Below are 25,296 nucleotides of genomic sequence, written 5' to 3' on the forward strand. Positions count from 1 at the left end.
CACAAAGGCTATTTGGACGTCACTTTTAAAACAGAGGTGCTGAGCTCTCAGAACAATCAGCACCTCACTGCAGCAGGAGATGGACACTCAGCTCCCATAAGCTTCTCCTGAATTCCCAGAACTTGGCCCTTGTAGATCCTTATTTAAGCAAACATCAGCTGATTTTCCAAGGTTACTGAGCAAACACATCTCCCACCAACCCAGAAAAACTTGTACCTGACTTTCTCTTTTTGATATTTTGGTGGATGGTATGGACAAAAATTGTCCTTTTTCACAGCTTATTTGTACCTCGCATAAAATTCTACTAGAATTCATTAGTATGTTTGTGCGTCACCACAACTTATTTATCCAGAAATAGCTGGATTATAAATAAAACTACGATAATTATTATTAGGCACACCTGCCCTGCAGGTCTAACACATAACAGTCCTCTCTGAGCCATGCAGGAGGTACATTGAGGTCTTCATATTTAAGTGTATATATCATGCTTTGCTAACTTTTCTTTAGATAGGAAGATATGGAAGGCACACCACGCCTTTTCCCATGTATTTCTCCCGTAACAGCTGTGGTTTGTTAAATGAGAAGTTCCCATTTCTTTTAGAATAACAGTGCCAACTTCATTAGTACAGACGCGTATTTACTGCTCTCTATCCAGAAAGCAGAATGTAACTGAAGAATCACATTATGCTTTTCCAGAGATGTCTACAGATGTACCTGTTTTCTGCATCAGCCCTTTTGCTCTGCAGATCTGATGGTGTTTCAGCTATCAGCAAGAGCATGACACCACTTACAAACTGAACTGAAAAATAGAAGGAAATCCTTATGTCGCCTGCTACTAGCATTGCCCAATTTCTCCATGCTTTACTACCGCCTCAGGTACAATATATTTAACATCATGTTGTGGCTGTTTGGTCTCTCCAGAGGCCTCCGATGAGAACAGTAAACCTAAAGAAAAAGGACTGGGGCAGGAGCAGAGGAGTTGCTTGCCATGATGGAAACAGTCCCGCCACCACTGATCAGTCTCTGAGCAGGGGACAAAATGCAGGAAGAGGAATGGAAGGAAAAATGGGAGCAGCATGGGGGAAGAAATCCTGTAAGGTTTCAACAGATAAAAAGCAATTCCCCCACTCCAGCTTCACCGCGAGGGGCTCCAGTGGGACAGCTCCTGAGCCCAGCACATGGCAGAGCCCTGAGCATTCAGTGCAGCCAGTGATTCCACCCTGCGACTGTAAGGCCAGAAGAAACTAAACCAGTCACCCACCAGCTACGGTTTCCTGCTAGAAAAGAGGCCATGCATACTGGCAAGGGACACCACGCAGCGGTTGGTTAAACTCTTCCTGGCTTCTACCTTCCAGGAAAACAGCCAGTCTAGATTTAACGTCTGAGTGATGAAATCCATTATATCCCCGAATAAACAGTCCACTCAAAGAGAGTGAAAGGTAATTTGGCAGGCAGACTTATACTGAGAAACACATCATTTATTAATCACCTCCTGAATATAATTCCCATTTGCATTGCAGAGATTGCCTAATTCCCTACAGATATTAAGTTACTTACACTACGGGGACACTGCAGTACTCAAAACCATCTCAAGCCAATTCAAATGTTTGCCTCAGCTCAGGGCTCCTAGGGAAAGACACTAGATACGGCTATTTGCAGAGTGGCCTTTCTGACCTCTTGTTCTTATTAAAGATTCCCCAGAGCAGGATTATTGGCCAGGTGTTCTGGCCACAAAAACTTAAAAAAAAAAATAGTAATTGCATTCTGCCCTTTAAATACACCTCAAAATCACTTCCTTGAGCATAATAGCTCTTACATTTTATTCCACAGGTAGTTACATTTTAATTGGGGTCAAAATGGTCCTGTATAGAGACACTGCATTAGATCTTGGTGTCACTGAGGATGTTTGCCATTTGGATTTTTCTCATTTATTTAAGTAGTTACATAAATAAGATTTAATCGACTCTTTGCTGTAGTGTAAGGTAATTTACACCTATTAAGGACCAGAAATTGCAAAAGTTTTTCAAATGTATCATGCATAAAGGAAGGCATTTTACTTTTACATCTGCTGTTTGGCAGATCTCTGTAACGTAGAATAACATCCCTGGAATTATAGTGGAACTCGGGTTGTACATTTGCTCTGAATTACTAGCATCTCACCCCCAGCCACCCACAGAACGAGACTTATGAGCTCACAGGGTTTGATTTTCATGGTCAGAAATTTGAAAATAAATGAGTTATCTCATTGTCACAGCTGGAGAAGGAGATTTGCTGCAGCCTCTCCCAACACAGGAACAGCTGGCTGCAGAGCTCATCTGCTCTGTTCTCATGCAAGACCAGAGCACGTTGGAGAGCTGCACAACAGGAGCCGCTTTTCCAGGTGCCCTTCTCTCAAGTCCCACATGCCACGTGAAGGACAGACAGGTGCCAATGACTAGCTGGCAAAAGGGATGGACAGACAGACGGATGGATGGATGGATGGTGAGCCACAGCTCACAATGAATGCCCGAAGAACATGGAGTGTTGTTTCAAACACCAGCATTTTTTCGGAGCACTCATTTTGTAACAGTTTAGGATTTAACATATGAGAAACCCAGGGAGCATTTCCCCTGTGCAAACAGTAGCACAGAAACAAGCATGGGAAGTTTTTTGATTTAGCCACCAAAAGACCTTTGGCTCAACATCACCATATCTACCACTTCATTGTCCCAGACATCTTGCAAAATAAGTAATTATATGCTGACAGTCCTAAATAAACAAACTGGTTTTAACTTTGTTCAACACCGTGTTCTAGTTATTGCCCCAAATGAAGAGTCATTTTGCTGTGCTCTGTCACCCTGCTCTGCTCTGTGGGAAAAGGAATTTCATAGAAGTCCACGCAAACATATATAGAGTTCCCAGACTGAAGTACCTTGAAATAACATTTCAAACTGTTCTGACTGGTTAGCTCTGCTGCAGTTGAAAGATTTCCTGCAAAAATACCCCAGATGTTAGAATTGCCAAGCGTGCATGTGCTTTATGGAGTCTAACTGTTCAGAAAATACCCATAATATTCCATCATTCCCCTGTATACACCTCAGATATCCCAGCCTCTCCTTGCCAAGATAAGACAGTCACCTGTGGATGTATCAGGACCTCAGAGCTTCCCTGGCAGCTCTCAGTTCCACTGACCAGACTGGATCCGAAGGCTCTGGGTGACACAAAAGGAGCACTTTGGCACTAATGAAGCTGAGACTGGATGGGCACAATTGCAAGATCACCCCAGAAACATCCCTGGGAACACTGCATCCTAAGAGGTGCAGCAAAGTACCAAACCCTCCCACTCCTGCTTAAACCAGAGATCTTTGGGAAACCACAGTCAGGTGATGAGTGCAGTTTGAGATGCCCTCGGCCTCCAGCAGCCACTCAGAAGGGAGGGAGTGCTCTCCTGTAGGTCCCACACTGTGTCACCAGCACTGCATGAGTATTGCAGGTGCTGTCTGACAGCTAAACCAGTGAGATGTGCCATTAGCAAGCTGAGTTGCTTCCCCCCTATGCCCCTTAACCACGTTACTGGTCTATGTGTGCCCGCTTTTTACAAGTTTGGCAGATGATTGAAGAAGCAAGACTCAGTGTCCAGATGGAGGTCAGTGATAAGCCGTGTCCCTCAGGGGTCACTGCTGGGACCGGTGCTCCTTAACATCTTCATCAGAGGGGTCGAGTGCAACCTCAGCAGTTTGCAGATGACACCAAGATGTGGGGTGCGGTCCACACGCCTGAGGGATGGGATGCCATCCAGAGGGACCCAGACAGGGTGAGCAGTGGGCCCAGGAGAACCTCACGTGGTTCTACAAAGCCAAGTACAGGTCTGGCAACCCCACTATCAGTACAAGCTGGGGGTTGTAAGGACAGAGCACTGGTGGGTGGCAGCTGGACATGAGCCAGCAGTGTGCCCCTCCAGCCCAGAGAGCCAGCCGCACCCTGGGCTGCATCCAAAGCAGCGCAGCCAGCAGGGCAGGGAGGGGATCTGCCCCTCTGTGTTGTGAGACCTCACCTGGAGCACTGTGTCCTGATGGGGAGTCCTGTCAGTATCTAATGGGCTGTAGAAAGGAAAGGGACAGACTCTTCAGCAGGGGATGCTGTGACAGCACAAGGCAAAAAGGTTTCATACTAAAGGAGGGAAAACTTAGACTGGATATAAAGAAGTTTTTTACACTCAGGGCAGTGAGGCACTGGCACAGGTTGCCCTGAGAGGCGGTGTTGCCCCATCCCTGCAGACAGCCAAGGTCAGGCTGGATGGGGCTCTGAGCACTGATGGAGCTGGGGGTGTCCCTGTGCACTGCAGGGAGTGGGACCAGACGGCCCTTAAGGGTCCCTTCCAACTCAAATGATTCTATGATTCTATGAAAAATACCTACCACACTTTTTAGTCTCAAAGTGATTCTTTCTGGCAGAATTTCCAGGGAAGCATCAGCATTCCAAATTGGTGCTGGCCAAGCACTCCCTGGCAGAAGACTGCTCCTGAACGTGTGTGATCAGCATCACACCAGTTGGTCTGCAGTTTCTGCACCCAATTCTACTAACCTTATGCAGCTGATTAAGGCTATGAAAAACATTAAACCTGCAAAAATGGAAGCAGAAGGGCACACAGGAAAGAGGACAGCTGGCTCATGCCCTGCCTGTTTTTCCCATGCATATCTACCATCAATATCCTACACGCCTTCCCCTCTGCTTGTGAGGACAGGCACTCTCCCTGCGTGTTTCCACGCAGCTCACAGGATCAGTTGGGCGAGCTAATGCAGAGCAGTGCAGCTGGCACCGTGCGAGAAGAGTGCTCTTCCCCTCCCTGTGCCCTGAGGTATGTGTGCTTGGAGAAGACACACAAAGTGTAGCTCTCCTCCTGGGCTGGCAAGGCGTGCCAACAGGCAGTTGATGAGGGCACCTTCCCTAGGGGATGAAGACGTTTTGATCCCTTTGCTTTCCCTCCAGCCCCTGCCTGCCCACGGCTGCCATCCCTGCCTCCTCTGCCCCAGCCTGGCCAGCACAGCAGGCAGGAAGGGGCAAAACCAGTTTGCTACAGGGCTGAGAACAGGTTCTGTCGGCCCCACAATTAACCACAGGGCTTCTGCCTTTTGTAGGAGTAGTCAGCATCACACCTTCATTGATCCTACAGGGTAGGAACAGGAAAATTCTGCATTTGTGCTGCTTTGGGTGAGCAAGAAGAAATACCACACTCGTCATACTGAATGTGGTCAGCCCCAGTGAATGAGGGGGACTGCACTTTGACAAGGCCCTTGATATCTGTATCATTTAAGTCTTTTGTTCTGGATGCAGCACAGAATTAAACAAAAATGGGCTTCAAACCCTTGGAAACTTTCAGCATCTGCTGACTTAAAACAGAAAAAAATTATACGAAAGTTCTGGCTGTTGTCAATCGTGGAGTTTTTTGGGAGTTTTGGTTCCCACTGCCCCAAGGGACCCAGAGGTCACCCTGCATCCCTCCCCCTGCTTCCCACTCAGTGCTGCATTGCCAGGCAGAGCTCAGAACACTGAAACTCACCGTGAGCCTGAACTAAACTCACAAATGGAACACACGACACAAAACACAGCTAATTCCAGCCCTACAAGGCACTGCTTAATAGACTTTTTTTGGTTGGGTTTTTTTGGTCAAAACATGCCAGGTCATAAGTGAAATTCTGGTGAGAAGTACACTTTTTCCCTCAGGTAAAGCTCAATCTTGCAAAAAAAAGTTATAGTCAGCCTCGGGTTTTGCACCGACAAACAAAGCATGCCCAGAGATTTTCCTTCTCTTTTCGTGCTCTCTTCGTGCTAGCAGCACGAAGCAGCAGCTTAGCTGCACATGCAATTACTTCAGTTTCCTCCAGATGCACAGGTACAGATTCTCATTGCTTTAATGTAATGCCAAAGACAGTAATCTCTGATAGCACAAAGAGCTAGGGCTGATAACAGGCAAGTTTAAGCACTACCCATGTGATAATTACATAGCTATCAAAACTGGGTAAGCTGTAGCAATCAGGAAACACAACTTTTTTGCATTATCTGGAGAAAGCAAAGACGACCTCCTGCCATAGTCCATCATCCAGCTGAGCTCTTACCAGGCACCAAACCTTCCTGAGCATCTATTCCCAAGTGTCCCGTCTCTACAAATGACTGACATGATCTGTAATCGTGTGTGTTAATGAGGAGGTTTGGTGAGGTTTTTCCCACTCTCCACACCATGGCACTGGCAGAAACCCCTTCACTGCATACACCAAAGATGTGACAGTGATGTCTGCTATACCTTCATGGCCAGTCCCATCTCAGGTCCTGATCCAGCATGAAGCTGGCACTTGCGTTGGCCTTCAAGCCTGTGGGAATCAAAGGAAACCCACAAATATGCTTAAAAGATCACTGAGATCAAGAAACAAGACCCATTATTTCCTCACAGAGTCTGGCCTCTTGCAGGGGTACAACACATTACAGGTGAAAGCAGAATATTCAACTCAGAAAGGCAAAGAGTAGGTTTCACAATTACCACGAAGGGATGCTGGCCCTCTTATCAACCATTCTGTCTTAAGAAACACATCCTCATGAATTTGCACTGTCCTTTTTCCTCCTACCTCACAGAAGGGAGAAGAAACATCTCATGTTTAAAGCGCAACCAAATCTGGTGTGTACAGATGGTGCACAACATCTCACGTGCCTAAGGTCACCGTCGGTTGGACAGTCCCGTCACCACTCAGAGGACCACAGTGATCACTGAAATGGCTTTTCAGAGGCAGTTTGCTAACAGTCAGCAATCCTCAGCGGCTTCAAACTGAGACAAGTTAAGGAAAAGGAGCAAACACTCACCACAATGTTGCGATCGTGGGTGTATAAATTGTCACTAATGGTTTGTCACCATGGAATTTCTCAATATTTCGTTGTCATATTTATTAATTCTAGTATCAGGCCAAAACACAGTTGCCTGAACTCTTCTGTTATGCATCAGGGAAAAAAAAGTACTTCTTCCTGTGTTATTAAAACTACTCACATCCTAGCACACAAGATGCAGAAGTCACGGTACCTGACAGCCACATAATGAACCTGTTGAGAATTATCCGAGTGGACTTTCAGTGAGCAATCTGACATTTGTTTGGCCTTATTCACATGACTTGCTAGCTGCCTGAAGAAATTGCCTCTCTTCCTCCTTGTAATTAAGCATCCTCATTATTTGTAGTGTTCTCTTACAAATAAACACAAGGAAGTGAAAGAATGTACTTGATAACCTCATCCAAAAGCTGAAGTTAAAATAGAGGATTTTTAAAGGCATAACACGAATTCAAATACATTTTTTCTTCCTTGCTCTTCCCTGCACCTTCTATTTTGCTACCTGAGTACAGAGGTGTGGGAAAGTGCAAAATTGTAATAGTTGGGCTCCAATATTTGGTTGTCTATTCTGAACATCTTAAAATAAGCCCCAAGCAAATAAAGCCTGAGAAAATGGAAAAGAGAAATCCATACTCACCTGAACGTGATCTGTCCAATTCTCCTGAGTCATAGTTTTCTGCAAAGACAAAATTACTTCTGAGCCCTCATACAAAAAGCAGAATGTTACATACAACAAGATGAAATTTAACACACCATCTTAAACACTGGCATCAACTGAGGAATGCGTACAGGAATGCATGGGAAACCTGTGCTTCTCGTATGTCACCGGCCAGTGAATGGTAGAAAAACACAACCGAGATCGTGTAATTCGGGCAACTAGTAAGATTACAGCACATAAGACAAAAACCCCTGTCCAATCAAACCACACAGGCAATGCAGTTCCTCACCCAGCAGTGCCTCGAACACGCATTACCCAGAGCTGGGACTCATTTATGAAAAACAATCACCTCACCAAAATTCTGTGAAGTGCAGCAGCGTTTCTGAGAGCCTCAAAGCTTGAGGGATGTTTCTGCAATGACCAAGGTGTCTCTGAGCAAAGCTGAAATGGGACATGCGTTGGTGGAACACATGGATCATTGCTGCTGCCTTCACCTCAGGAGATTTGCAATGTGTCCATAGACTGTTCCCCTCAGTGGCACAGCCCAACAGGGAGCTGTCCCCATGCGCTCCAGTACGGAAATGATCTCAGGGATTATCTGCAATGCTGAGCCTCCAGAATATGAAAAGACAAACTTTTATCCACAGCCAAGTCATGAAAAATCCTCTGAAATCATGAGGCCTGGGAAGGGAAACCGATAAGCTAAAATTCCCATTCAAATGTAATTCAGAGCCAACCTTGGGAGAAACTTGGGACAGGACCTATTCTCCACTCTGCCAGGAAAGCAGGCTGCAAGAGACTGATTTGCCATGGACGCCAGAGCCTCACCCCTGGCTTCTGGCAGAGTAACAGTGACTACTAGAGCCACTTCTATGGAAAGGTACAAGAGCAAACAGGGAGTAAGAGCCTCAGAGAAAACACCTTTGAGATATACAAGCATGTAATCTAAATACTACTGAGATAAAGGAGCCATTTCACCAGACCTCATACACAGCTGAGAATGGTAAACACAGAACACCAAAGAGCTCTCAGAAGAAGGGATGGTGTCCAGAAACAGCTGCCAAATGTACCTTAATTGAAGTCACTGGTCAGCTTGGATACTTTAAATCAAGCATGTACTGCAAAACAAAGGAAATGGAAGGCCAGGGAGAGCAGAACACCAGAGAAAGAATCCATTCCACTCTGCTAAATAAATACACCTGGACAAATGCTTTTGTCTCTCTCACTGTGAATGCTCCCTAGAATGACATCATCCAACACGAAAGCCTCGTGATGAAGGATGCAGAAAGGCCCGAGCCTCCCCAGGCCTGTGTCAGTGTTTCTGCTAGGCAGGAATGACAGATCAGAGCCTTTGCTGCTGGATCAGGAGGTCCTGAAGCAGAACTGTCTGTGCCAGAGCAGTGTCATCAGATCACCACCACTTGACCACATCTTCACATGCAAAGCAAACATCAAACAAATCCCCTTTCTAACAAAACACAAGGCACTTCTGGAGGAGGTGTCTCATTTCCTGAAAGTTGGATCTCTGCAGACTAGATCAATCAGGAACAATCTGTGGGGCTGCCGAAATGCCTGTTAAAAAGCTTCCTGCAACCACAGGGAAGAAGTCTTCTGTGAACTGTGGGTGAAATACCACTCCATGAAAATGTTTGGCAAATACATCTTGATAACAGAAAATTCATGAAAGGAAAACATTTCTCTATGCTGTTCAGTCCCCTGTGGCCCTTGTCCTTCACAGCACACTTGATATACCTGGACACAACACTTGCTGTTTTTTTCCAGAAGAAGCAGCAGAACTAAAACTTATTCTCAGCTGAGACTATCTGCCAGGCACAGGGTGATGGGTAATGCCAGAAAATCAGGAAAAGCACCAAAACTGCCCTGTTAACAAGAAGAGAAATGAGCTTCCCACTGCAGTGTGCTCGAGAGCATCCAAAGGGGAGTGACTTGGCTCAGCGCACTCATGAGAGGGGAGGAGAAAGCACTGTCAAGCAATTCTGCAATTAACTGCAAGTCAAGCTCCAAGCTGCCTCCTGGAAACTGCTCCTCAGAAAGAATTAATGGCACCTTCCTGTTTTTAGAAGCCCTCAGTGCCAGGACAAGTGCCAGTGTGTTTGGAAAGAGGACTCGCAAGCTGGGCAAAAGCACAGGTAGTTCAGAGAGTGGTTTGGGAGCTGAAAGCACTCCCATTTTGCTCAGCAGTAACAGGGCTGCTAGCACAAAAAACGTCTGTGGCAGGTTTGGGACCGCACCTATCACAGGCAGGCCACCAGTAACAAAGAAGTGACTACAAAGAACGCAGCAATGCAGAGTGCTTAAACAACAGTGCTCTTAAATTCAGAAAATAAAAAATAAAGTCTTCCCTATCCAGTATTTCTCCTGTCTGTTTGTGATGGTTGAGAGAAACTGGACCCACAGAGAGCCCACCCTTACCACCCATGTGCTGATGTACACGTGTGCCAGGTCACTGCTGAGGACACAGGTGAACAAGGACCCAGCTCGGAGTAATTATAACACCTGGTCATTAGAATATGAATGGACACAGAGACTTTTCTCTAATAGAACATACAGGTCCGGTAGCATACCCAGCACACGTACATAGTAACTATCATAAGAGCTTGTTCACACACAGTCAATATATTTCTGTGATGTCAGTTATTCCGAATGTGGCAGCAAATAAAAACTCATTCACAGCCATGCCACACAGTACAGAAACATACCTCAACAAACCTCTTGTAAAAGAGATAATTCAGAGTTCTCAAGTGCCGCTGATTTATGACATTGGGACAGAGAGCTAAAAGGAAAAAAAAGAAATGTAAGTATACAACATAACCAAACTTCCTTTAAGTCTAGACATTACATTTTTCCTTCCAGTTTCAAACTAAGTAAGAGGAAGGCAGGATGCCATCAGACTTACAGCAATGAGGGACAGACTCACACAGTCAGCTTATCTAAACTCTAAACTGTTATTTACACTTTCAACCATGATTACCAATGCTAATCCTTGGCTACTGCTATCTCTGGTTGCACCACCCCTGACTGATAAGATCACTTGCTGGTTCAATATCCTTCACAGTCAATGACTTCACACCTTTAATTACACTGCATCCTCATAGAAGTACCACCTCCAGTGTCTAAAGGTTGTATTAATTTTGATTTGAATGGAAGTTGTGCTGTTGGCTCATTTAAGCAGTTTTGAACATGTTGCTCAGGATTTACTCTTGTGGCTGAAGTTCATCCAATATAAAATATACCCAGGAAAGAGACTCCATACCCATACAAAAGAGGGAAGTGACTCATTTTGCTGAGCTAGCAAGCAACAGTTGTTTTTATTTTTGTTACTGCCATCTTCATTAGGTATGCTTCATTACAACTGCAAAAAATAAGATCTTCACATAGCATGTTGTTTTGAAATCCAATGCAACGAGAGATAAATGCAGAAGATAAAACATTAAATAGGATTAGCATACGTATCTGTCAGTTCTCAGCGGATGCTGGGATGCGTGTGCGTGAAAAGACGTAACCAAACCCTTCATTGGGGTTTCAGTGGCTAAAACCATCCTGCTGGTAGCCAGAAGGAGAAGGATCAGCAATCAGAAATGGTATCAGACAACAGCACAGTGAAAATGCTCTGCAGCCTCCCTGTAATGAGCAGACACCAGGAGGAACCAGAGCTACTGATCAGAGGGCCCCTGAGCACAGGATGCTCCATGTGCCCAGAGGACTGAAAACAGAGAGTGAAGAAAGATCTCTGACCACCAGCCCCTGGAAGCAGAAGGACAGGAAACAGTGCAGCTTTCAGAGCCTGGTGAAGCACTGCTCCGTAATCTGAACACTGCCACCTCCAATACAAATGTTTGTAAGTGTTATTTTTAAGTTCATCTTCCACGGTGTGACCATATAACCTTGCCCTCAAAGGGCCTGAGGAACGTACAGCAATTATCCCTCGGGATATTAGCCCAGTAGCAAGAGATCACCAGCACATGAAATCGTAAAGAAGTTAAGATCTACAGAAAAGTTAATAATATCACCACTTAACTTAAAGATTTCAAAGCATGTCAGAGAGAAATACAGTGTGATTGCTTTAGATCACCAAAGAGAATCCATTAAAGGGTTTTTTTTCTTTTTCTTTTTTTTCTGGGAGACTCCAGAAGAAATTTCCAAAGGATGGGACTTGGTTGAACTGAGGGATTTTACATGTCACAACAGGGGAACACAGATACTCTGAACAGTTTTAAAGACACTAGTGACACTTTCTATTCTGATAGAGAACTGAACTTGAATCCATTTTCAGTATTTTATTACAAACAACAGCAAAGGACTGGTGGAAAACATGAGGATAAAAAGTAACTTGGTAGAATAACGATGTGTTCAAAGGAAGAACAGCAAAATAAAACCAAAATGGACCTCAATAAACTCAGAGAATGGGCAGGCAAGATTTCATGTAGAAATAGTTGGTAAGGGGAAAAGGAGTTAAGAGGAGCTGGCAATGGAAAACTGGAAGTGAAGTAAGAGAATAACTGCTTCATCAGAAGATGTATGACATTGAGGCAGAGTGCTACAAAAGGGTTGAGTCTCAATGAAAGACCCCAGATGCAGCAAGGAAGTGCACAGAAAGTGGAACGGGATTAGACACATGCAAAGGAAGAATGCAAACACATAAAGTCAGAAAGCTCAAAGTTAAACATGACGATGCATCTGCCAAAAACCATAAAGCTCAGAAAGAATTCATTCTCAAAATATATTAGTAAAAAGAGGAAGACCAGGGAAAGTGCCAGTCAGTCCCTCCATAGAGGAGGAAAGCTGTGTTTGGGACAGGTACTGCTCATCTTTGTTGCAGTGAGGTTCTCTGTACTATTAAATGCAACATTTTGTGAGTTTTCAAGACTTCCACATTTACAGTGGATAAAACTGGTGGCACTGGACTTGATTTACAGCAAGAGACACTCCAGTTAGCATTTTGGAGGGAAAAACAAAAAACCTAATGGAGAAGAACCATGGAAGACTGCAGGCTTTCCACCTTGGCCGTCTGTAGGAATAGGCTGCACACTTTATACAGAAGTAACAGAAGAAGAGACCTGTGGCTGTGGCAGTGAGTGTGACACGGATAGCACTGCAGAATCTTTGCCAGAGCTTTTCACTGCCATTTCATGACTGCAGAAACCAATTCACTTCAGGAAGAGCAACTTTCCCAAAGTCACGCACCTGGTTAACACCGAGCACGAATCTGAACTCGTGTCTCCCGAGACAAAACTAGTGTTTTGTTTGCAGGAGAAAAGACAATAACCAACGTTTTTCAGGACTGGAACCATCTTCCTATTCTGTAGCTGCACTCTGGGGAGCGTGGGGATCATGGCTGGGCTGTGGAGCACCACTGGAACACAAACAGTGTAACAGTAGGGAACCACTCCATGACCATGTGTTAACCTGGCAGTTCCACCACAACAGTGCTGCATAGAGGTACACATCTGGGGCTGACTCAGAAGCAAAAATTCCACTCTGCTCTCAGCCATTAGCAGAGAGTTAATGACTGTTAGCAACGGAGAGGAAGTAAAAATGAAATCTATTTGTCACATCGGATGTGAAACCACTAACACACACCTATTTCATTCATGTAACATCGGTATGTGGTGCAATGTATTTCTGGGTGTGTGGCTGTTGCTTCCAGGTCACAAATGACTCCTGCTGAGCTGGGATGGGGCCGGGTCCTCTCGTTACACAGAGCGCCCGACTCCATTCACAATGGGACTCCTTTACCCTGCCCTGGCAGAACAGGAGGTCCCACACAAAGCACACTTTGTTATGGGACAAAGTAAAGCAGTCCTGGTTTAATAAAATCAGCGTACCTGAAATTTTAGAGGCTTTTACCCCAGTATTGCTAGGGACTGCTGGGGAACTCAATGAGGAGCAAGCTGAGCATTAACTGCAGTATATTATGATGAGAGTATTCCCTAAGTGCGAATTAGTGGAGGGTAAGGCAAGACTCAAGAAAACCTCCTTTTGTTGCAGCCTCAAAGATGCACTGTTTCTCACAGTGTGCTCTGAGCCACTGCAGGTCGGACTGAGCAGTCCTCAGAAGGAAAGGGGAGACAGAAGCCCCAGCCCGGCCCCAAACGCTCGAGCTCCCTGTTGGCTTTGCTGCCGGGAACGCAGGCTGACCCTGCGCAGGGACAGCGTAGCACATGGCTTTCAGACTGTGCCTACAGGAGAAAGCACTCCACTGTGGTCTCTACACGTGTATCTTGATCGGATGAATTCACGCTCAGACCGCCAGGGCTGGTGCGACGTTTCCAAGGGACAGCTTGGAGCTGCCGGCCGCCTTGGCTTGCCTACAGCAGGTCATCTACCCTCCGTATTTCAGCACAGAAAAATGCATTGGAGAAGGTAAGGACCAAGGACGGAGCTGGCACGTTCCCTTCTCCTCCAGCAGCCCGACTGCAGCCCAGAGCAGCCCCTCCTTCCCGGGCAGCGCATCACCTCCGGGAGGTGCCCGGTGCCGGGCGGCCCTCGCCCGCCCCCTGCTGCCCCGGGACACCGCGCCGGGCACTGCAGCCACTGCGGGCAGCGCTTCCTGGAGGGAGATCCGTGCTGCACGGAATGCTTAAGGAACAACCTGGTGACAGAACCCGGAGCACTTCGCATGGTTCATTCCAAAAAACACTTCCCAAAGACGTACAGAGTACTCGGGCATCAAGGCGCTCGGGCAGCTCACGATGCTGCTGCAGGACTTTTTCACCATACTGTCAACTACCATCCCTTCTCTATCATCACTACTAAGACTTGCTTTATCGTCACACGAGCACTGAGGCCCGAGAGGTGACGATGGGTGTACTTTGCAGAGTGCTGCCGTTCGCAGCTCACACTCGATGAACTGTCGCATCAAAAGCCACCGCTGAGCTGCTGGTGGGATACTGGCTGTGTAAAAATATAGATAAAACTATTTCACACTCAGGGTCTGCTCCCCCATCTCAGAGAAGCGTGTTGGACTAAAAATTGTTTTGTAAATCTAAGTCGACCTCAGAGAGTCTCCAAAGAGCATTAAGCAATTAGGTGGCAATAGCTACAAGGCTCGTTAAACCAGAGCACACTGACCCAGGTGTGAGAAAAGACTGTAAAATGCTATTTCCTCAACCACATGCCACTTCTGCCCGACTTCTTCCTTCCCCAATAAAGCTAATTATATGGAATCCACGCACAGTTTATGAGGACGCCTCTGAGACTCAGCAGAAAATCTTCCACTTGCCATGCCCTGCTTTGTGTGTTCCAGGGATGCTGGAATGCAATTCAGAAAAAGATGAGGTGGACTAATCTATGCCGATGGTTTATTTGCTCTGAGGCTCCGGACCTATTATTTTTATTGGGCCACCTGTCGGGCTCTGAAAGGTAAGACTGGCATTTCCAAGGGGGGTTTCAAATCCTAGAGGCTGACAGACACACACCGAAGTTCTGCTTAGGTTCACAGACATTTTCTGAGTGGACAGCAGTGAGCTCTTGGGTAGAGAAAGAAAGTGGATTTGGAACTACAAATAACTGAGTCACGTACAAGCTTGCCTTCTCATACCAAGAAACCCCGTCCTCCTCCAGCCTTTCTCACCAAAAGCCACTTCCCTTTGCTGCTGCTGCTCTCAGCCTCTTTCAGCAAGTGGGAGTCATGAGAGGAGACAGCAAGCAGCAGAAGACTGCGGCATCGAGCAAGCCCACAATCAGGTTAGGTAACAAGAAGTGTGAGTTTCACCTTACTGCTAGCTTTTGGTGGAGCTGTTCAGGGCAAGAGGAGATCTCAGAAGAAGGTTTTTAGAATCTGTCCATTCTACCAAGCCTGTTTCCTTCTTGCACTCTCTTTCCTCACAGTTAGATTTACTTGCACTAAAGAAGGGAAAGGGGAGTGGAGAAGAGGAAAGCCACATTATTCCAGCTTCCTTTTTCTAGTTCAGATCTAAGACAAAAAATTCTGTGCATGAAAAATTTCCAAAGTATTTCCAAGGAGACTAAGAGGCCCCTAGTCTAGGAAAGTGTCAAGTGCTGCTCTGAATTACACGTGATATTAGGTAAAAAATGAACATCCACTTTCACATACAAGTCTACGAGTGAGAGTCAGGCAACCTTGGCTCTAGCTGGACCAAGTCTGACATCTTTTCTAAATCAGAAGACCACATCCCATCTCACATCAATAGGTGAGTCAGTTCTCTCTAGCATGTGCCTCAAGTTGCGCCAGGGGAAATTCAGGCTGGATGTTAGGAAATACTGCTTTTCTGCAAGAGTGGTCAGGCGCTGGAATGGGCTGCCCAGGGAGGTGGTGGAGTCACTAACCCTGGAGGTGCTCAAGGAGTGTTTAGACGTTGTGCTGAGGGAGATGGATTAGTGAGAACTAGGTGATAGGTGGATGGTTGGACTGGATGACCTTGTAGGTCCTTTCCAACCTTGGTGATTCTATGATTCTATGATTATCCTGCACTGTAGACACTGCAGTTGGCACGGGACAAGTCACTCTCTGCAATTGCTGGCAGGAATAGGATCTGGAGAGACTCTTGTTCTGCGTATCTCGGGGAAACTCCTCAACTGTGAGTCTATTATGGACGTCCAGGGAGAGACTGGCATTACTCTTGGCAGCAACAATACCTGGGACACCATCACCAGGCTAAGACACACTACCATCCAGCAGAGAGCCCCTGAGATCAACAGCTCCATATTCTTTCTCCTAGAATTATTACTATTATCATCATTTTACTGTCTCAGGATTTTGCAGGTGAACAATTAAGGCATTTCACGTTTAAAGGTATATCCGTGATGCATCCTTCATAAAGAAAGGGAAACAACTCAATGCTCTTCACAGATCACAAAAGACAAAACAGCCTAAATGAACGATTAACCTCACAAAGAAGGAAAAATTACTGAAGACTAGTAAACTCCAGGGAAGGTTTTAGATGTTAAATAAATCACCCCCTTATGCCTCAGATTCCGCACCAGTGTGCTATATTTACTTATCCTCCAGTGAGGGTCTGAAAGAATTATCTTACTAACTTCTGAACAGCAGGTTGAAGATGTGAAGATTAATACGCAATATAGTGTTGCTGCCAGGCATAATAAGCCCACAATTTGTGGTTAGAAAGCACTTTTCAGTCCAAGAAAAGAGAACTGCATATCTTGTGGAGATGATGGAGAGCTTTGTAGGGTGAAACCTAATGGTGCACCTAAAGGTTTCCAACGTAAGGTCCCAAAGAGTAGAAAAAAAATCAACAGTCCTCACTAACAACAAAAAGCAAAATAAAGCAGATTTTATTAGACAACTGGTAGTGAAGCAGATCTATTCAAAGATGCAAAATGTTTTACTTCTCTCAGAAGACTGCAAGAGTCTTAAAGTTCCCTGCTGCCAACTCTACTTTACAAAAAGAATACAAAGGACTGCAAGGCTTCTGCTTCCAAAGGGTTATCTCTTTACAACTGATGGACTCATAACTCAAGAAAACAGATCCCTAGCTGAGTAATGACTTGCTTCTTACGTGAGTGGAATGGAGTCATAACTCAAAGCTGACCATCATGTGTTTACGCAGAGCCATTCTGAGGTCAAGATTTATTTCATATCATGGAAGAGGCAGCCTATTAGTCACAAGCACTTCATTCTCCGACAGCACAAAGTGATAATTCCCATAACTTACCAGCTTTGTTTTGGAATACCATTAATTAAACTCTGAAACTACCCATGATAAATTACACCAGAGATTCCTTGCTGAACATGGAAGAAGACAAATTGACTTCATCTGTTCTTTATTAGTGAGATAACTCCAGAATATGTTGCAATATCACATACCTGGATCTACGTTAAATCGGTCTAGGAGTCTGAAGATCAGCTTGCTTAGCATTTTGCGGTTCAATTTATCTGGCTTGTACCTGGACAGACCTTGATATTGTCTGTAAGCAAATGAACAAAACAAATTCCACATTTGCGGAATTGCTTACAGTTTTGCAAATAGTAGATACTTAGCAGTAGAGAGATCAATGTTTGGTAGGTGTTGGCAAGAACAGACTCCTACGTTTCCTGAGTTATATCAAAAAGCCAGCAATACAGCCACACAAATTTCCCAGTCAATGACTGGGAAAGAGAAAGACAGCAATTCCCTCTCATCGTCTCTCAAAACTATGACTGCAACCATTGCATCCACATTGTGACTTTTACTGCACTGTTGGCTTTGTGACTGACAGGAGCTATTCTACTGAGAGGCAATTTATAAATTAAAACACACACAACTATTTCACAACAACATGAAGGTTAACCACTTGTATCTCTAGTTTTTCTGCCCCCTCATCACAGTATTATCTTCCTGCCAAACCTGTACAACCGATACTGAAACTCAGCCGCGTCTCCAGCAAAGCACAAGAGTGTGATTGGTACAACCTCCTGCAGGGAGCTTTGATATTTTTATATTGCTATCATCTACTGCACACTTTTCATTTTGCACTCCTCTCTCCTGTCAGGAGTGAAGCATCTGTCACTAGGAAAGATACCTCTGCCTTACTAGCAAAGGGATTTGAAAAGACTCTGGAACAGATACCCAAATTTCCCCATTTTCAGCTGTGAAGTAGTTATATTGCACTCCGTTATGCTGAGAAAATGATCTTAGGTAGACAAGCAAAGAACATACTGTCCTCTGACAGGTAGTCAGCCCCAGCTTCTTAGAAGTTCAACAAATATTTCTACCTTGCCATGTCTCTGATATTAAAATCAGGTTCACACCAGGTGTCCAGGATCTGTAAGAGCCTGCGCTGGAGCTCAGGATGTTCTGCCACATAATCTTCAACCAGGTTAATTTTATCTTGAAACAGTAGTGGTGCACACATCTAGGAAAAGAAATTCAATGTTATTTGCACTAGATGTTAAGAATTATGTCCTGCCTTTCATCAGAATGGTCGGTGCTGCAGCAAACAGAAGGCATGGAAGAGGTCCGAGTCACCAAACCCTTCTTTAATCAACCAGTGCTGTCTAAAAGACAGATGTTGCATTTCCAACACTACTGGCCAAAGTGGCAAAGCTTCAAAGCAGTAAAACCAATAAACTTTACCAAAATGATCATTTGTCAAGAACACAGCTAGAATTTTTATTGTAGTGGCTCTAACTAGAAAAACAGTCTAGCAAGGGGTCTAACAAAATACACTCTGTCACTCCTCTGTGAAGAGGTGAAGGTACTTCAGCGATGCAGCAGTGACCTCTTGCAAATGGGATAAAGCCTCAAGTGAAACACATCACAACTTAGAGGGCTTTGATGGAAATCCTGCTTAACAAAAGGTGGATCTGAAGACAGAAAAGTCTGCAGAGGAAATGACTCACCTTCTCCACATCTTGATCAGGCTGTAATTTGAGCTTAATACTCAGGATGGCTGCCTAGAAAATGATTTTAAAAGTGCATTTAGAAAAGTAATAACATAGTAGGTAAATAAGCATTATTTCACAGTGAAGTATATATGCTACTACGCAAAGTGTGAGAATTATTTATGTTATGTTTTCAAGTACAAACATTTGTCCACGAACAATCCACTTCAAAATGTACCGGAGTACCCATGACAGCATTGCATGCTGTGAGCAGCAGCATGCCCTGGCTTAAAAATAAAGATCACATTGGTAGAAAGAGAGAGCAAAAGCAAACTGCTTGGACGAGTCTAGCCAAGGAGGATATTTTCTAGCAATATCAAATATCAAACAATTATTCTAATATAAAAAATTCACTATAAATATTCAATATATATATATATTCAATATAAATACTCAATATAAAAAAATACCTGACCCGCCATACCTTCCTGAGTTCAGTCATAGAACGGCTTGGGTTGGAAGGGACCCCAAGGATCATCAAGCTCCAACCTCCCCACCACAGGCAGGGCCACCAACCTCCAGATCTGGTACTAGGCCAGGCTGCCCAGGGCCCCATCCAACCTGGCCTTGAACACCTCCAGGGATGGGGCATCCACAGACTCTCTGGGCAGCCTGTCCCAGCACCTCACCACTCTCTCTGTGAAGAACTTCCCCCTGTTCTCCAAGATGGTTGTAAATTGACGTGTTTGATAGTGCTGCACCTCTGAGCTTCCTGCAGCACACTTGTGACAATAAGTAGTGGCCACAGAAACAGAGTGTTTTTATCAACAGAGGGTCACAAACGCCTGCTTCTGCAGATGAGGATAACAACAGTAAGTTAGGACTTGCAGACAAAGCTATTCTCTTTGACGGGTGTCTACTACCGTTACTCATTTTGCTTTGAGAGAAAGAGATAATGAATATGATGGATTCTTTTTTTCATGGATGGTTTTCATGACCCTCTACTTGTTAGAATATGTAAACAAAGATATTACAGTAAAAATGCAAATGCCATCCTCACTTTTACACCTCACTTCCACAAAACGTACAGAAAAATGTAACGAGAAAAATAACTGGAGTGGAGTAGGAACATACCTTGAAACCCTTTTTCTGTGACCACTCCTACCATTTAAATGACACCTCAAGTCATCGCTGGAAGCACAGGTCTTGCAGACTCAGCCCAGCAACACAGAGCCAGCTGCTCCCCCAGCACTGCTTAGAACAAAGCTGTGGACTGCATTCCCTTCGGGGAAAGCCACATGTTCTACATCCCCCTGCACTGAGGACTATGTACAAAAGCAAACAAACAACACACACCACCTAAATTCATCTGTCTGACTGTCCAGAAGCATAGAGATGCCCAGTTATCAGTGGGAAAACATATTTTCTATTCTTTTTTATTTTTTTAACCAAACAAACAACGCATCACTGACTGCTCAGGCTTGATACCCAAAAAAGAAATCAACCAAACAACTTCAAGTGACAAAACCAGGAACTCACATTAACACAGTGAATGTAGGCTACAAATCAGATATAGAATAGAAAGTCACATTACAGTGTCCTAGCCCACATAACTGCAACAAATTCTCACCCCAGACCTGATAACCAATCCCACCTGCTTAGGGCCTAAATCACTCTGCTTCACATGCATAAATCTCTTTTCTTTGAAATTATCAGATTGCCATCACAAAAAGCAACCAGAGAGGTCATTCTCAGGCTATATACAAGCTGAGTGTTGCTACTTCTGCTTTGGGTGTGAAGAAGAGCTTTGTGTCTCCAACATTTGACAGCCATTTTATTTACTTATTTATTTGGTCCCTACCAGCTATCTCCTCTGACTGAAAAATAAAAAAAGAAGACTAGAACCTCTCAAAATCTTGTTTCACCATTTGATCTCATGAGTACCTTTTATTAAACAAGTAATCTGTGAGCCTCAGCATGCAAGCGTGCAGTGGTTTCCGCAATAGCTTTTTAACGCTGACACGCACGTTCAGATTAACCTAATTGCAGAACCGTTATCTAAACGGCGTGGTGTTATCTCTACCTCCATTAAGAGTACTGGTGACTTAATGGGATGAGCATGCACTGTGTTCGCCTAGCTTCACCTCTTCCACTGGATGTGTGTCCAGCCTGCACAGGGTGCACAGCAATGACATTCAGCCAACATGGGAGACGCCGATCTCCAAACGCTGCTGCGGCAGAGCCAGCTCCTGGCACTCAGAGCACACTGTGCTGCCATGAACACTCACCCCCCTCAGGCAGCTCCTGTGTCACAGCCCTGCACACTGCTGTGCTGGATGGGGACGTGCAGCCCGGGCCTTAGGAACAAGCGGCTGGGCTGCAGGGCGCAGTTACACGGGCTGGCTGGCTGAACAGGGAGGAAAACTTAGATAAAATCAGCGTGTTTACAATGGGAATAATAAGAGAAGAGATATGAGTAACTGTAATAAAGATGAAAGTGCTTGGCAGCTGTGCTTGTGGTCTCAACTTTAGGCTATTTTAAGATTTTGTTTTGTTATTATCATGTTTTGAATCATTTCACTCCACAAACAAGTTTTGTGTAAAACGACCCTATTTTTAACAGTCTGTTTATAGATGATAAGATCTCCAGAAAAGCAACACTTCACTCGCAGACTCATTTTGTAGTTAGAAAACAAACATTTTAATTAGGCAGACAGTATGCTGCAACTGAAATGGTGAGAATCCCCCTCCCCACTCAAGAAACAAGCGTTTCCCCATATGTGGCGTGCACTCGGCAAGCTGTGCGAGCAGACTAGCTGGGGGGGCTGGAAGCTAGCAGTCGTGTTCGTCTGGCTACAGATCCTCAGACTTGGGTTGAATCTGCAAGGCAGTGAAAATCCTAAGCAGCAGATGCCTTCCCCACCTCACCAGCTGACTAACAACAGCAAAAAGCCAACTTCTGCACAGGAGCACCAGAAAGCTCTGCTGAACTCTAATATACTGCAACTTAACAGGACAGCCTACCACCCACCCTCCTTCAAACTATGCAAGAGAATGTGTTACAGTCCTGATGGGCTGTTCACAAAAATAATTCACCCAGAGAGTGTTCCTAGGATGCAATCAAACAACAACAAAGAAATAACACAAACAAGAGTCTGACCTACACTAAAACCCTGACTGCCCCAGCCTCAGGACTGCATCCCTCTCATGCCATTCGTTCCCAAGCGTACAGGGAACAGGTACGTGATGAAGCCACTGCTTAGTACAGGATAAAAAGGCAATGAGCCATCATCTGATTCAAATCTCATCCACTTTTGTAAGTCTTCTGATTGTTTTCAGGGAGCTTTGGATCATTCTTTAATTAATCATGGGGAAAGCAAAAATCATGTTTTGAAAATTAGTTGCAGTTTTGCTTACTGAGGATGAGCACTTTACAATACAGTGAAGGAGGGCTGGATGAAGATGGGAAAGAATTTGAAGAATTTGAATACTACTTTAATTTATACCTAGAAGGTGTGGAGGCGCACTGACCACAGCATGGGGGGAAGGGACACAGATTTGATGCATTCAGGCCAAGCCGTGAGCACCAGAGGTGCTGCTGCTGCACAACCACCACTCTTCTACTCATGCGACTGCAAGAACAAGAACATGAGAAAATGGTGACAGTTTCTAAGTGAACACACACGCATCAATACCTGATCCTCTCTGCTTGTTTTGAATGCATTTGGCTCTGTCTCATCTAAAAATGACTATTCTTTCCACATACAGTATGAAGCGCAGGAAGCCACACAAGATCTTATCTGCAAGGGTATGTGCACTTGGGTGGTGTCTACGCTGACAATTTAGGCAATTTTCCCACGGTGGGGTTAGCATCAGAGGAATAACCTCTTGCTAGTAACACTGCTTGGAGTGATGATGAAGGACAGACACAAACAGTTTCTGATGACTCCTGCATTACTTAGTCCTGTTGTAAGCAAGTTGAGACAACACAAAGGTAAAAATGCCTATGCCTCACTTACTGTAGTGTTTCTGAACAAATAGTGAAGGAATTTCTGAAAACCCATTGAACAAACCAAACAACAGACTGAGATTTGCAGAGGAGGACCCAGTATCAACTCTATGAAAAATCACAGTGATCAAAGCAGAGATATATAACAATAGTAGAAGTAATTGAGTAGAAGGCACGCCACTTATTAATCATTGGGAACATCTGTTTTGTGTTTTCGCAATCGCTCGTTTCAAACTTGTGGCTAATCAGCTCTGCACAAACTCTCAGAAAGCATCACTGCATTGTGCATTACATCAAGTTATATGTTTAATTACTTCCTGCTAAAAGAGTATATGATATACACAGATGTCTATGGGAAGATCTTCAGAAACAAGAAAAACATGAGATTTACCAGGTCCACTTTCAAGAGAGCCTGGCCATATTTTATAAGGAGTGAGATAGTCAAAAGTAAGTAGTGATGTGTTAGTCATATGCAAAGAATTTGAGGTAGAGAGGCAGAAGTAGAAGTCAAGGTTAGAATACGAGTGCGTACACGTGAAGGGAAGAGGGAACTGAAACAAACACTGCAGGGATTTGTCTTCCTCAGGTCACTGTAAGAGTTTTTAAACTTGGTTTAACTGGTCAGCACACCCTCACAATTTACTGATCCTCTCCCACTGCTCAAGTTTCCTGTGCACAAAGGCCACTCACCTTCACCAGATTCTCCAGATCCAGACCCTCTCTGTGTGAAGGTCTGCTGCACTTTTGCACCCCTTCTCAGAAGCCCTTGCTTCGCTTGCCAAGATTCCAGTAACACAGCAAAAGCAGCGTACTGCCATCTGAATAATTACTTCCCAACAACATGCAAGCTCCTTCCCAACCACCTAAGCAGACAGATGCCAGCAGCAGACAGTGGCTCCAGAAGACACAGTGTTTGGGAACAGGCTTGGAGCAGGCCATGGCCTGCAGGTTGCCTGCCTCTGCTCTGGAGCTGCATGCATCTCGCAGGCAATATGCTACAACAGTAGGTTAAGTTGGCAGGAAAAAAAGATTGAGACTCTATCATCTTTATAGGAGAAACATCTCCTGTTACATTTTCCTTGGTTTCCTTACCAAATACTGTTTAATTTAAAAGAAACACAGAAATCAAGAGTGTACATTTTATATATTAAAGTCTGCACACGTACCATATGAAATGAATAAGCCTTGTAATTAAGGTGGGGAATTGGAGAACAAAGCAATATCAGAGACACTTTCACAGACCTGAGAATAGCTCAAAAAGTTCAGAGTGAAGAAATCCAAAATCTGAATATCCATTATGGTGCTCAATGAATTTTAACACTGACCTATACTGCCAGATTTGCACAAATACACAATGTATACTCCAGCACCACTATGAAGTAGGACTACAAAGAGTAACATCCCTGAACCAGTGCTCGAAACATCATTACAGCCAAGGACTTAAGGACACGTTGCTGACTGAACTATGCTTGTCCCGATTTACCGTATTTGTATTCCATTAAGTTTAGCTCTTTGGTCAACTGCTCTTCCTACTGAATTATCAATCTACTTGTGTATTATGATGTGCTGCTGACAGAAACTTTGTGTCTATGGAGATTTTTCAGCAGGTATTCCAACTTCTTTAACAACAGATTTTAACAACTGAATTTCAGTAAGATAACCCCCACCATTCTAATTGAAATGGCAAATATTAACAGAACTTAATATATAGAACTCCCCTGTTTGTATAAACTGACAGATAAAGCATTGGTAGAAAAATACACTCCGCTTTAGAAAACAGAGAAATCCGAACAGACAACAACTTGTTGAAAAGCAAACAGTGCCCGCTGCACTAACAGTGTTGACCGGCCTTCTTGTTTAAGAAACAAACTGGTGAAGGGGCAAAGAAACACGGCTAGGCACAGCGCAGGGGAGTTGGAGTCGGAGCTCTCTCAGGCCCAAGAATATTTCTGCTTGTCAGAGGCTAAAAAGATTATTTATTGTTTCCTTCCTAAACCCAGCTCCACTGCCACCTGTTCAGAATTTACTATAAAGCTGTTAAACAAGATGAGAACTTTGATGCTGACTGTGAAAACAAGTTTCACTGTATCTGACCCGAGCAGCACTTACTACTGATCCAGAAGCAAAGGAATTTGATTTTTTTTTAAGCACAGCTATCTTTTTACCTTTATAAGCTGTTTAAAAAAATGTAAATAAAATAACTCCATGGACAATAGAGGGCATTCATTCCACAGAAAGACAGCCGCCACCCTTAGACATGAAATATCGCAGCACATTAAGTCATGAGACCCCGCTAATCAAAGCTGACAGGGCCCTGAATGTGATTTCTGCTGAGACTTAGCGATATCATGGGGCACTGAAGCATGCACAGCCTGCCAGACTGCCCCTGTTCATGTGACAATGGCTTTTATTCCCGAAAGGGGCCTGCGAGTGACAAGAGTCTCCTTTGTCTTTAGCCTCCCGCATTCGCAGTGC

The 25,296-nt window shown here is 44.5% G+C and overlaps 1 protein-coding gene across 23 annotated transcripts in view; it reads right to left on the reverse strand.

Annotated features, from left to right (window-relative positions):
* EXD3 (exonuclease 3'-5' domain containing 3) overlaps positions 1-25,296 on the reverse strand; it is a 251,318-nt gene that overhangs the window by 133,226 nt on the left and 92,796 nt on the right. For all 23 annotated transcript variants that reach the window (XR_002443616.1, XR_002443615.1, XM_021413936.1 and 20 more), the window contains 5 exons: positions 18,831-18,884; positions 18,204-18,343; positions 17,316-17,416; positions 10,228-10,301; positions 7,487-7,525 (listed from right to left, as the gene is read on the reverse strand). Coding sequence is in view for 21 of the 23 variants with exons in the window: in XM_021413936.1 (XP_021269611.1) it covers positions 7,487-7,525; positions 10,228-10,301; positions 17,316-17,416; positions 18,204-18,343; positions 18,831-18,884 (408 nt within the window). In the remaining 2 variants the exon portion in view is untranslated. The remainder of the gene's footprint in view (positions 1-7,486; positions 7,526-10,227; positions 10,302-17,315; positions 17,417-18,203; positions 18,344-18,830; positions 18,885-25,296) is intronic.

This window comes from Numida meleagris, chromosome 16 (genome assembly GCF_002078875.1).
Source record: "Numida meleagris isolate 19003 breed g44 Domestic line chromosome 16, NumMel1.0, whole genome shotgun sequence".
Lineage (NCBI taxonomy): Eukaryota > Metazoa > Chordata > Aves > Galliformes > Numididae > Numida > Numida meleagris.